Source organism: Mercenaria mercenaria, chromosome 15 (assembly GCF_021730395.1).
Source record: "Mercenaria mercenaria strain notata chromosome 15, MADL_Memer_1, whole genome shotgun sequence".
In the NCBI taxonomy this organism is placed as follows: Eukaryota; Metazoa; Mollusca; class Bivalvia; order Venerida; family Veneridae; genus Mercenaria; species Mercenaria mercenaria.
Window position 1 is genome coordinate 39,685,001 of NC_069375.1, and position 14,301 is coordinate 39,699,301.

The 14,301-nt window shown below is 36.9% G+C and overlaps 1 protein-coding gene across 1 annotated transcript; it reads right to left on the reverse strand.

Annotated features, from left to right (window-relative positions):
* Window positions 1–346: 346 nt before the first annotated feature.
* On the reverse strand, window positions 347–13,911 carry LOC123561201 (uncharacterized). The gene is made up of 4 exons (XM_045353444.2): window positions 13,755–13,911; window positions 12,644–12,792; window positions 4,708–4,822; window positions 347–1,267 (listed from the first exon to the last, which is right to left on the reverse strand). Exons 1-4 carry the CDS (start codon window positions 13,787–13,789, stop codon window positions 1,075–1,077), a joined length of 492 nt encoding a protein of 163 aa, XP_045209379.2. The 5' UTR covers window positions 13,790–13,911; the 3' UTR covers window positions 347–1,074.
* Window positions 13,912–14,301: the final 390 nt, after the last annotated feature.

A 14,301-nucleotide genomic window follows, 5' to 3' on the forward strand; every position in this document is an offset into this window, starting at 1 on the left:
CCGATGTGCATTGGGTTAAGTCAGCTGGCTTACGGACTGTCAGCGGTTTGGCTGTGCTTTCTGGATGCGAGAAGCCAACTTACTGGCTTACGGAAGATGAATGGTTCTAACCAGGTACCTGTCTTCGCCTGTATCAATGAGCAGGGGAGGTTGGGCGGGCACCTGGAGTCTTCCTACACCGTCAAATACTTGAGCTGTCGTCATATACGACATAACTTGTGTCGATGTCACTCTAAATTCTTCAAACGAAAAAATAAAATTTTACAGATTTTATTAACTTCCACAACAATAGTCTTAGATATTGACACATACTTTCACAGAGTGTTTACAATGTTATGAATATGTCAGAAAATATAAAAAGAAATTACTTTGGAACAGATTTCAGTTAATGATTCATTACATCAAATGTACAAACTCAGTCAAACGATTCTATTGTCATTTGGCTTGGACTTTAGGTTTCCAAATCATTTTCTGAAAAAAGTGTTTAAATCAGTGATTAATTTTTGTTATTTTCCACCAAATAAACATTGTAAAAAGTCTATAAAAGGCAAAATACTTCATACATGTTCAATCACAGATTAGCGTGTAAGTTTATAACCATGACCAGAATTCGAATTAAGTTCGAACAAACCCAGTTATTTAAAGATTTCAAGGCACATTGTGTATAATGAAAATTATCAAAGCATTGTAATTATTGTAGAAGCAATTGGATTTTACAGGACTGTTACATTTTCAAGCATATTTCTTTCGTTGTAACGTACATTTAGCATGACTGCAAGTAGTAGACATCATGTAGCATATACCTCTTAATTGAAAGGTATTGTTGTCACTTTTATATGGTCTGTATATTCGTATTACACACGATTTACGGCATTGCTACATTAAAAGGTGCAAGACTGTAAGTAATGAAAGCTGTTTTGTGAGAACAATCTCACGTGTCATAATTAGATAGGTAGGACAGCAACATATGAACAAGACTGGTTACATTATAGTTATTTCTAAAATACGCTACTGAAACAATTTATCATAACGATCATCATTCTGCTTCTATTTCTATTTCTATTTCTATTTCCTCTAGAATTTGAGGAATCTTAGCAAACACGCTGAGAGGAGAAGTAGCATCGTGCTTGCAACAGTCGTATCGGCGCCGTTACATCCGCCTGTGAACCTGGAGAGGTAGTTACTCCAGATGGAAATGGAGATGGAAGACCCGGAACACACAGAGGATAGCTCGTTTAGAAAACTGTTTACCATTGTGTCTGCAAACCTATTGAATTGGAACATGAAACAAATTTATTTGTTCTATTATCATAAATAACGATTCTGCAGATTCCAATTGGGTATGAAAAACATGGGATATTTTAAAATTCGTTCACGGCCATAATGTTCTTGAAATAAAACCACTGTATTCAATACATATATAAAATCTTCTGAAACCACACGCCTTATTTATATTGATAAAAGTGGGGTCCCAGTTAGGTGTCTGCGCTAAATGTTTTATGATTTTATTTATACTTTGTGGTAATATACCTACATGTATTAAGTTTCATTAACAACTATTGTTGTTACTAGTTTTGACTTACTTTTATAGATATTCACATTTAAAGTGGGTGGGGTAATCTGACATGTGACCGCCAGGAACACAATTTTTGTATTTTTTAAAAATGGTTCTAACTTTTTACCTGAAACTTTCATGATAAAATAACTATGCAATGGACATTCACACAACATGTTGCATTTTAAATTGTACTGAATACTTTTTTCATTACAGAGCCACAAAGTGGTCTAATCAAATTTACTGATTTTCAATGGACGAACTTTACCAAAAAGCTAAAACATTTTTCCTTAGTTGAGATATTAAGGTGTTATTTTCAGCAGATATTGTAAACTAAATAAACATTAAAATGACAGTATATCAGTATACTCTGATTAATATTGGAAGAGTGGTACACTCTCAAACTGGAAAAAGTGGGTGGGGTAAATAAATATTCGAAGCAACACTACAAAAATTGTGCAGTTGTTACGAAATGGCCTCAGATTGTCTATTACTATCTTTATTTTATTAAATACAGCATTGATTGATAAATTTTAACAAAAAATTCCCATTTTATACATGTGTGTCATGGAAAAAGCATGGACCTTGAACATGACATGTAGACAAACCAAATTAACCCTGAAAGCTCAAAGTATTTAACAAAATGTTTTGCCTGAGGCAGTATATTTGAGGAAAGCTATTGTTCAAATTAACATTAAATTTTCTGCATTGATTTTTCCATGGCACACATGTATAAAGTCTTATTAAAGTGAAAAAAAAAATTGCTAAAATTTATCAACAAAGTCTGTATTTAATAAAACTAGAATGTGTCTGTAGGACAAAGGGTGTGTCCCCCTCCCCACCCCCCTACCCCCTCCATGGTACAATTTGTCACAAATAAGGGAACTAATTCAAATGTTTGCAGTCTTAATGGGTATAGCCTCAAAAAACTATGAAAAGGATTCATTATTCTATACCATATACTTTATGAGCATCACAAACAAAAATCCACTATTTTAGCTATTTCAAGGGCCATAACTCTGTAATAAATGCTAAAATTCTCAAGAAGTGCCATGTGTGCAAAGGTCACATTATAATAAAGACTCAAGCAAGGTTTCATGAATTTACATTTAAATACTTCTGAGTAAGGAACCGAGAATACTTCTGAGTAAGGCACATAATTAGGTAAAAATGTGCATTTATCAGTTACTATTTCAGGGGCCATAACTCTGGAAATAGGGGGCAAACCCAGATAAAAATAGTATATGCGCAAGTTCATATCATGATAAACACTCATCAATTTATATCAAATACTTTTTGAGCTAGGCATGTCACAAGGTGAAAATGTGCATTTTTGACTATTTCAGGGACCATAACTCTAGAAATAGGGCGCGGACCCAGATTAAAAATAGGAGATGCGCAAGTTCATATCATGATTAAGACTAATGCAAGGTTTCATGAATCTATATCAAATACTTTTTCAGCTAGGCGTGTCACTAGGTGAAAATGTGCAATTTTTACTATTTCAGGGCCCATAACTCTAGAAAAAGTGGCGGGGCCAGACGAAAAATAGAAAATGTGCAAGTTCATATCATTATAAAGACTCATGCAAGATTTTATCAATTTATATCAAATACTTTTGAAGCCAGGCGTGTCACAAGGTGAAAATGTGCATTTTTTACTATTCCAGGGGCAGTAACTCTAAAATTAGGGGGCGGAGCCAGACGAAAAATAGAAGGTTTGCAAGTTCATATCATGATAAAGACTCTTGCAAGGTTTCATCAATTTATATCAAATACTTTTTGATCTAAGCGCGTCACGAACTTCGGACGGACGCACAGACGGATTGACGGACGGACGCACGGACAAATGCAAATCTATATGCCCCACCACTCATGGCTGCACAATTAAGATAGTAATAGACAATCTGAGGCCATTTCGTAACAACTGTACAATTTTTGTAGTGTTGCTTCGAATATTTATTTACCCCACCCACTTTTTCTCCAGTTTGAGAGTGTACCACTCTACCAATAATTAATCAGAATATACGATATACTGTCATTTTAAATGTTTATTTAGTTTAACAATATCTGCTGAAAATAACACCTTAATATCTCAACTAATGAAAAATGTTTTAGCTTTTTGGTAAAGTTCGTCCATTGAAAATCAGTAAATTTGATTAGACCACTTTGTGGCTCTGTGATTAAAAATGTATTCAGTACAATTTAAAATGCAACATGTTGTGTTAATGTCCATTGCATAGTTATTTTATCATGAAAGTTTCAGGTAAAAGTTAGAACTATTTTTAAAAGAATAACAGAAATTGTGTTCCTGGCCGGTCACATGTCAGATTACCCCACCCACTTTAAATGTGAATATCTGTAGAAGTAAGTAAAAACTGGTAACAATAACACTTGTTAATGAAACTTAATACATGTAGGTATATTACCACAAAATATTAATAAAATCAAAAAACATTTTGCGCAGACACCTAACTGGGACCCCCCCCCCCCCCCCCCCCCCCCCCTTTGTCTAATTTTAATCGATTGATAACAGATATTTGTCAAAAAAGGACAAGTTTTGTTGGATTTAACATCGCACCGACACAAAATTAGGTCATACGGCGACTTTCCAGCTTTAATAGTGGAGAAAGACCCCAGATTACCAACGTGCATTATATCATCACGGGCGAGCAGCCGGGTAGAACCATCGACCTTCCGTAAGCCAGCTGGATGGCTTCCTCACATGAAGAATTCAACGCCCCGAGTGAGGCTCGAACACACATCTGCGAGGGGCAAGTGCTTCGAAGTCAGCGACTTTAACCACTCGGCCACGCAGGCTCCATCAAAATAGGTTAAAGTCGTCTATTATTCACGGTTGTTTTGATGAAGCAACAAACAATTTAAACTGAACTGCTTCGCCTATGAGTACATACTTTACAGAAATTGCAATAAATATATTATATAAATATCTGATTACAGGAAATAAATTTTGACTGTAAATATATACATGTATAAACGAAAACAGTCTCTTGAACTCCAAATTCGCTACATTGCACATAGGCAGTTACAGTGCATTTTCCAAAATAGTCTGCATACTACAGTTGAACGACCGAATGAATGTACACTTTCCAATGAAAAAGTTATCTTTTGTCAAATTTATCTGATACTTACGAGCATATCTCTGTCAATGTTGGATCAGACAGAGCATCAACGGAGATGTCGAAATCTGTCAGGTTTCCTTTGACACTACCTGTGTCGACGAAGACAGCACATCCGAAAGGTTCAACTGAAGAAAAAAACATTAATAAAAGAATTAAGATATATTTTAATATCTATATTGTAATACTTCAGGGTACTGTGACCTACTTTACTTAGTGGGTCTTTAAGCTTAACTTTAATTTTAATATAAGGTTACAGGCTATTTTAAATAATTCTATACCTAGTTTGATAAATTTATATAAGCAGTAATTCTTGTTGAGTCACTAGAAATAGCTGATTTCATGGTTTTGCAGACATGCTGTTGTTGTTTTACTTACAATGCATTTTTGGTAGTTGCCTAGCAACTACTGCCTAGACATTGTTATATATATAAATGTCATTTAACTTTAAACCAAATATGCTTCCAAGAAACTCCTTTAAAGGGAAATTTGATATTATAATCTTTAGATTATTCATGTTTCTTTTTATACTAATATTTATTATGATCCTTTATGTTTTATAGAATTATTGTCTTTTTGTTTCCTAAAAGTGTATAGTTCACAGCTTCCGCAACTCCAAAGTATTTTGTGTGAAGCTGGGTTCACATTAATTTGTGTAGACTTCACATATCCTCACATTTCTGAGTATGCGCTTTCCGCACATATTTTTGGGAAGTCTTGGAGGTACAATTCCACTTTGCCTGTTTAAAGAGTTCGCAATATTAAATCTCTGACCTTGAACAACTGCTATACTTAATAATTCTAAGTAAAGAAATGTTTAAAGAAGCTTAACAAATTTGATACAAGATTGTTTTACTTGGTGTGTTTTTATAGCTGCTGTATTTTGCCTTTTGGTAAACACTTTAAACTTTTAGCTGAATAAAACTGCTATATTTCGTTGGATCTATATTAATCTTAGCTGTTGCTCTTAAGTGTATTAGAAGCTTACTGACATTTATCAAAATTTAACAGATGCTGTGTTTAATTATTATCATTAACGAATATTAGTCTTGATATTATCATACTATTCTTGAGAACTGTGAAATGTTTACAGATTTATTGTGTGAATTTCTGAACGATAACTGTTACTGAACATGAACTGTTTCTGTGGAAATTCTTATTTTAATAAACTATAGTTTAACTGCTAATTTAAAGGAGTTGACAATTCCTGTAGTTGAGTACATTGAGTACAAGAAAACCTGCCAGCCTTATTAACCTCCTGTGTGTTTAACATAGAAGTTTCTCCCAAAGGTTTACATCATCCATAGCGTAACACTATCAAAAGCTGCCGCTATTAGCTAGTTGCTTTCTACAGATTCGACTTAATCATAGATATCCAAACTTACTGAAGTTTCCATAAGGACTACATCGGCCATAGCGTAACACTATCAATCCACGTATCATCTACATTTTTGAAACTATTGAATATTCTAATACTAGTAAATAATAAACAAATTTGTTTATATATAATAAAGAGCAAGATGGCTGTTTTTAAAACATTAGGCCTAGCGATGGTTTTTAAAATGATTATGAAAGTGAGAGATTTTAAATACTGCCATCAAATATGATAGAATGACATATGGGGATTGCTTGTGAAATGAGTTTCATTTCTTTTATGATTTTATGCCACACCAATGTTGTTACAAAAGTCTTATTTTTGCAACTGAAGTCTTATTTTTGCAACTGAAATTTATTAACACGACAGGACACTGCATAAGCAGATTTCTAAAACGCCTAAAGGTATTAAACAAGAGGGCCATGATGGCCCTATATCGCTCACCTGAGTGAAAGAGAACATATGAAATACTTAATCAGATCTGTGTTATTGCTAATAATAACTGTGCTCAGTGATAATCCAGAGGGTGACTGTTCATAACCAACAGGATATCATTTCTATGGCAAGCAAAATTTTAAACATTGCAGACCTTTTTGACTCAAATATGACAAACTTCATTTATCAATTTATATTTTTTTATTTATAGACAATTTAACATTTTAAACTTATCAACACATTCACAGATGACACTAAACTTTCAGAGACATACATGCTTGTGGTAAAATATATTTGTTAGTCATAAATACTTATATGTTCATTGTTGTGTATGAATAGGGCAACCTAATAATGTACATGGTTATGGTAAGCATTTGAAGCCTAAACCATTTGCAATATTGTATATAGAGATAAAATTACAATTATAGTAAGTTATAAATTTGCTGCTGTTATTGTCTTCACTACTGAAGCTTTATTTTATACTTGCACAAGGACTATTTAATACAGCCAATTCTATATTTCTAACAGGATATCTAACCTAACATAATCTATAGATTTATACATAAAAATATCATTAAACTTTACACATTGCAATGCCATGAACAATATTCTGTGCAGTTAACATTCACTTTAGTAGTTAGTAACTATAAAAGGTTTAAGTAAGGTACAGTTAACACTGAAACTATGTAGTACTATGTATGTACAAGAGGAAAATGTGAATCATAAAACCACCCAAGGAACATCTCTGTGAAGTTTCATCAAAATTGGCCTGGTGGTTAAGGAGGAGATGTTGTTTAAAGGAAAGTGTGAACGGACGCCGGACGGAACTTGGGTTCATCAGGTAATTACAATTAAACAGTCTAGGAAATATGATCTGATAATTTTTGAAGTATTTTTTCCTATATAACTCATATAACAAGTGACCCCTGGGGCAGGGCCTCTTTTCACCCCAGGGACATACTTTGAACAATCTTGTTAGAGATCCACTAGGCAATGCTACATACCAAATATCAAAGGCCTAGGCCTTGAACTTTCAGACAAGAAGATTTTTTAAAAAAAAATCCTATATAAGTCTATGTAAAACTTGGGAACCCTAGGACAGGGCCTCTTTTCATCCCAGGGGCATAATTTGAACAATCTTGGTAGAGGACCACAATGCAATGCTACGTACCAAATATCAAAGGCCTAGGTCTTAAGATTTCAGACAAGAAGATTTTTAAAGTTTTTTCCTATGTAAGTCTATGTCAAACTTGGGACACCCTTGGTCCTCTTTTCAACTCAGGGGCATAATTTGAATAATCTTGGTAGAAAACCACTAGGCAACGCAACATACCAAATATCAAAAGCCTAGGCCGTGCAGTTTCAGACAAGAAGATTTTTTTTTTTAAAAATCCTATATAAGACTATGTAAAACTTGGGACCCCCGGGGCAAGGCCTCTTTTCACCTCAGGGTAATAATTTGAACAATCTTGGTAGAGGACCACAAGGCAATGCTACATACCAAATATCAAAGGCCTAGGTCTTGTGGTTTCAGACAAGAAGATTTTTAAAGATTTTTTCCTATATGTCGGGGCCTCTTTTTACCTCAGGGGCATAATTTGAACAATCTTCATAGAGAACCATTAGATGATGTTACATGCCAAATATAGAGGCTCTACGCCTTGCGGTTTTGGACAAGAAAATTTTCAATGTTTTTCCTTTTGGTTGCCATGGCAACCAGAATTCTGAATGGAATTCAATTCTTTGAACAATTTTAAAAGAAGACCATCAAAGGAACATCTCTGTGAAGTTTCATCAAAATTGGCCTGTTGGTTTAGGAGGAGATATTGTTTAAAGGAAAGTGTGGACGTACGACGGACGGACGGACGTGGACGGACGGACGCCGGACAGTGAGCGATCACAATACCTCACCCTGAGCACTTTGTGCTCAGGTGAGCTAAAAACAAGAGGTTCATAATGATCCTGGATCGCTAACCTGAGTAATATGAGCTACATTTATCAAATGTCAAACTGATGTTAAGTTATTAAGAAAGTAGGTCAGTAGGTCACATTCATGATCATTGAAAGACAGTTTTAAGATCAATTTGCAAAACTGTACCTGTCACCAAAATTTCAAGGCTGTATCTTAAAAGACAGGAAAGTAGGTCGGTGCGGGGCCTCTTTTCACCCCAGAGGCATAATTCAAACAATCTTGTTGGAAATCAACTAGGCAATGATACATTTTCCTATATAAGTATATGTAAAACTATGGACCCCCAGGGAACGGCCTCTTTTCACCCAAGGGTAATAATTTGAACACTCTTGGCAGAGAACCATAAGACTATGCTACATACAAAACATCAAAGGCCTAGGTATTGTGGTTTCAGACAAGAATATTTTTTTCCTAAACAAGTCTAATAGTGCCTGGGCGGGGCAATATTTAACCCTAGGCGGATAAATTGAACAATCTGGACCAATAGATGATGCTACATGCCAAATATCAAACCCCTAGGTCCTCTCGAAGTTTTCCTATATAAGTCTACATAAACCATATGACCCCCAGGGCGGGGCCATATTTGACCCTAGGTAGAGGACCATTAGATGATGCTACAAACCAAACATCAAAGCCCTAGCTACCGTGGTTTTGGACAGAAAGATTTTTTAAAGTATTTCCTTTCAGTTGCCATGGCAACCAGAGTTCTGCATGGATTTCAATTCTTTCGGCAATTTTCATAGGGTCCCCCAGGGATCATTTCTGTGAAAGTTAGTGTAAATCTGCCGTGTGGTTTTGAAGAAGAAGATTTTTGAAATTTACAATATAGCCATATAGGAAAAATAAGCCCCGCCCCCTGGTGGCCATGTTTTTTACTGAAACAGAATGGCTTAGGCAATTTTGACAGAGGGTCACCAAGAGATCATTTCTTCAAAATATTTTTGAAACGCGGCTAACAGTGTCTAACAAAAAGATTCTCAAAGTTTTTCTTTTCGGTTGCCATGGCAACCAGAGTCCTGCATGGAATTAAATCTTTAGGGCAATTTTGAAAGGGGGTCACCAAGGATCATTCCTTGTGAAGTTTGGTCTAAATCTGCCTAGTGGTTCTAAAGAAAAAGATTTTTTAGGATGTGTTGACATACGACGCACGACGCACGACGGACACAGAACGGTTTCAAAAGCTCACCTTGTCACTACGTGACAGGTGAGCTAAAAACAGAGGCAGATATTGAATATGGTACATGCGCCGCGCCATGAGAAAACCAACATAGTGCGTTTGCGATCAGCATGGATCCAGACCAGCCTGCGCATGTGCGCAGTCTGGTCATGATCCATGCTGTTCGCTTCCAAAGCCTATTGCAATTAGGGAACACGGTTAGCGAACATCATGGATCCTGACCAGACTGTGCGGATGCGCAGGCTGGTCTGGATCCATGCTGGTCGCAAACGCACTATGTTGGTTTTCTCATGGCGCAGCTCATATGTTTGAGGTGTGTATAAATCATCTGGAAAACTGATAAATTTTCACCAAAACTGTTTATTTGGCAATATAAAACAGTCATATCGTCAATAGGGGATCATGACCAGTACCAGATCACATAGTTATAGGCATAACATTTCAATATTATATTAGTAGCTGGATTCATTTTTTACATAATTTTAGTAGCGACAGCGAAGATTTTCCTCGGGTGTTTGAATCAAAAGATATTATTAAAGTTATGATATTAGCATCTAGCCATTTCTTTGTCAATAAACTTACTTTCGTTCCGTATTTTTTTTTTGTTCTGTTTCATTATGATATAACAATGTAGAGTTAATCTCCTTTGCAGTGGTCTCCCCTTACAGTAAAGAGACCGCTATCGTCGAAAACATTTTAACAAGATTTTCATGTTTTGTTTTGTTTTGTTTTGTTTTTATCATATAACAGAGACTTAATGCAAATAATTATGGTTAATTTATAACAGAAATTTAAAAATCGAAAATGAGATTAATTTTCGTGGTCACGTGGTGTTTGTGGCAAGTGCTAATAGAGACAATCGCTGCTTGGAGTTTGAAGCAGTTTCAATTAGTAACAAGAAGAACCTTACCGTTAGAGTTGGAGTCAAATTGCGTACAGAGATATGTGTAAGCAGCCGATAGAGCAGAGGCACCTACCGTAAGAGTTGGAGACAAATTGTGTACACAGATATGTGTAAGCAGCCGATAGAGTAGAGACCCTTACCGTAAGAGTTGGAGACAAATTGCGTACAGAGATATGTGTAAGCAGCCGATAGAGCAGAGGCCTTTACCTTTAGAGTTTGAGTGAAATTGCCTACAGAGATATGTGTAAGCAGTCGGTAGAGCAGAGGCCTTTAGCTCTAGGGTTTGAGTGAAATTGCGTACAGAGATATGTGTAAGTAAACGATAGAGCAGAGGCCTTTACCTTTAGAGTTTGAGTGAAATTGCGTACAGAGATATGTGTAAGAAAACGATAGAGCAGAGGCCTTTACCTTTAGAGTTTGAATGAAATTAAGTACAGAGATTTATGTAAGTAAACGATAGAGCAGACGCCTTTACCTTTAGAGTTTGAGTGAAATTGAGTACAGAGATATGTGTAAGCAGTCGGTAGAGCAGAGGTCCTTACCGTATGTGTTGGAGACAAATTGCGTGCAGAGATATGCGTTAGCAGTCGGTAGGGCAGAGGTTCTTAACGTATGAATTGAAGACAAATTGCGTACAGAGATATGTGTTAGCAGCCAGCCGATAGAGCAGAGGCCCTTACCGTAAGAGTTGAAGACAAATTGCGTACAGAGATATGTGTAAGCAGGCGATAGAGCAGAGGCCCTTACGGTATGAGTTGGAGACTGATTGCGTATAGAGATATGTGTAAGCAGCCAGCCGATAGAGCAAAGGCATTACCATTAGAGTTGGAGACAAATTGCGTGCAGAGATATGTGTAAGCAAACGATAGAGTAGAGACCTTTACCTTTAGAGTTTGAGTGAAAATGCGTACAGAGATATGTAAGCAGCCGATAGAGCAGAAGCCTTTACCTTTAGAGTTTGAGTGAAACAGAGATATGTGTAAGCAGCCGATAGAGCAGGGAATTTACCGTATGAGTTGGAGACATATTGCATACAGAGATATGTGTAAGCCGCCGATAGAGCAGAGGCCCTCACCGTACGAGCTGAAGACAAATTGCGCACAGAGATATGTGTAAGCAGCCGATAGAGTAGAAGCCCTTACCGTAAGAGTTGGAGACAAATTGCGTACAGAGATATGTGTAAGCCGCCGATAGAGGAGAGGCACTTACCAAAAGAGTTGAAGACAAATTGCGTACAGAGAGATATGTATAAGCAGCCGATAGAGCAGAGGCCCTATCAGTTAGAGTTGGAGTCAAATTGCGTACAGGGATATGTGTATGCCGCCGAAAGAGCAGAGGCCCTAACCGTTAGAGTTGGAGTCAAATTGTGAACAGAGATTTGTGTAAGCAGTCGGCAGAGCAGAGGTTCTTACCGTATGAGTTGGAGACAAATTGCATACAGAGATATGTGTAAGCAGCCGATAAAGCAGAGGCACTTACCTTAAGAGTTGGAGTCAAATTGCGTACAGAGACATGTGTAAGCAACCAGCCAATAGAGCAGAGGTCCTTACAGTAAGAGTTGAAGACAAATTGCGTACAGAGACATGTGTAAGCAGCTGATAGAGCAGAGGCGCTTACCGTAAGAGATGGAGTCAAATTGCGTACAGAGATATGTGTAAGCAGCCGATAGAACAGAGGCCCTTACCGTAAGAGTTGGAGACAAATTGCATACAGAGATATGTGTAAGCAGCCGATAAAGCAGAGGTCCTTACCGTTAGAGTTCGAGACAAATTGCGTACAGAGATATGTGTAAGCAGCCGATAGAACAGAGGCCCTTACCGGAAGAGTTGGAGTCAAATTGCGTACAGAGATATGTGTAAGTAGCCGATAGAGCAGAGGTCCTTACCGTTAGAATAGGAGTCAAACTGCGTACAGAGATATGTGTAAGCAGCCGATAGAGCAGAGGCACATACCGTTAGAGTTGGAGACAAATTGCGTACAGAGATATGTGTAAGCAGCCGATAGAGTAGAGGCCCTTACCCTAAGAGTTGGAGTCAAGTTGCTTACACAGATATGTGTAAGTAGCCGATAGAGCAGAGGCACTTACGGTATGAGTTGGACACAAACTGCGTACAGAGATATGAGTAAGCAGCCGATAGAGCAGTTCCATCACCGAAAAACTTTGTAATGTTGCTGTTTGCTGAACAAGCCTGAATTTCGGTCTCTACACACGTGTTGATATCTGCCAGATGGGTTCTGGAAAAAAGTTTATAACGTCAAAACAAGCAATGCAAAACTTAAGGAACAGTGTACCATTTAGCGCCGTTTTAATGTATAAAACGTAGTAGAAATATGCGCATTTGCAAAACGAGTGCAATGGAATTAAATGACAGTCTTTCTAAAAATGTTTTTTTTAAATGGAGACAATTTCAGTCACCATTTGAATTAATTTGCACCAACGTATGGCTGCCAAACGCAAAAACGGATAGTGACAAGTGCGGAACAATTTAACATTGTAATGTAGAATGTGCATTTCTTGCACACCGGACTGGCGTTTCCGGTGATTTTACCCATGCCGGCAAAACCCACCTGGCAGCCCCCATGCCAGATGACTCTCGTGCTGTTAATGACAACTAGTGGTTCATGCACTGATAATATATTGTTTATGTAAAAGCAGGTGCCTTGATAGTTTCTCTCCGTTCCTTATAGTATATTTCTCGATTCAAAATATGTTACTTTACCGTATGAACATAACGTTACGCTACAAACGATAAAACTAAAGTGGAATTTTGTTATTGTGCGTAACGCAAAACATCATGACGTCATTTCTGCTTACGGACGTTAATTTCCCGCGCTTTGAGTTCATTCTCTACTATAAGAAAGAGTTCTACAAAGAAAGTATTTCTACTTGTTATTTGTAAAATACGGTATGCAAGAAAAATAATGTGCTAGAATAAAATGCTAACGTGTATACGATATGCAAGAAAAAATATTAGTCATGTGTTACCGCCCATGGCTACATGCGCATGGGTGGTAATTCCGCATGCCTCATTACCGCTCAATACGCAGGCGCCCTCGGGACGGATATTTCTATCCGATTCGAAAACACATGACAGATATTATTAATCTAATTAAATAACATTTCAAACAATGTGTAACGCTATTATTAAAGTTGTGTTTTTATAGCTTACCAAAATGCATAAATCCGATATACTTACACACAAAATGAAGTGGCGTCGATGGTACTCGCCATTATCGGCAGTGCGTATTCAGTCGTCAGGCTACGAGTATCAAAACAGTCGTACAGGGCAAGGTTCAGGTCTGAATAGGTACAGGCGCCCTTGGTGTCACAGAACAACCCCAACAGCAGAACAAGGTTAACTGTATGATATAAAAGATAAGTATATAATATGTAAGGTATATATATATATATATATATAAATTCATTGTATCCTTAAGATCCAGTTTATTTATAGAGAATATGTAGCTTCTCTTCTAACTGGAATCAGCAGTATGGAAACTAATCTTATGGGTTAGTGCTACTGTTGTTTCATACATGTATGCCCGCTAGTTTGTACCGCTAGGCGCTTTGGTCGGTGATTGGTTCTTATAAATCCTCTCTATCTATAATAATTTATAATGCAAACTTGTATCCTCGTGCCTTTGACAGCATTGAAAGGTGTGTAACTGGCATTTTTGGTATCTTTTGCATCACAATAAAATTGAGTACCACCTTGCGAACTTAGGAGGTCAAATACAACACCA

Bases quoted from the DNA above. Each gene is read 5' to 3' on its own strand.
- LOC123561201 (XM_045353444.2), bottom strand. From the start codon at position 13,789: ATGGCGAGTACCATCGACGCCACTTCATTTTGTGT. The intron at 12,793-13,754 runs GTAAGTATATCG...ACTTTTTTCCAG, and splicing joins GACGCCACTTCATTTTGTGT to AACCCATCTGGCAGATATCA. The intron at 1,268-4,707 runs GTAAGTATCAGA...CCAATTCAATAG, and splicing joins ACATTGACAGAGATATGCTC to GTTTGCAGACACAATGGTAA.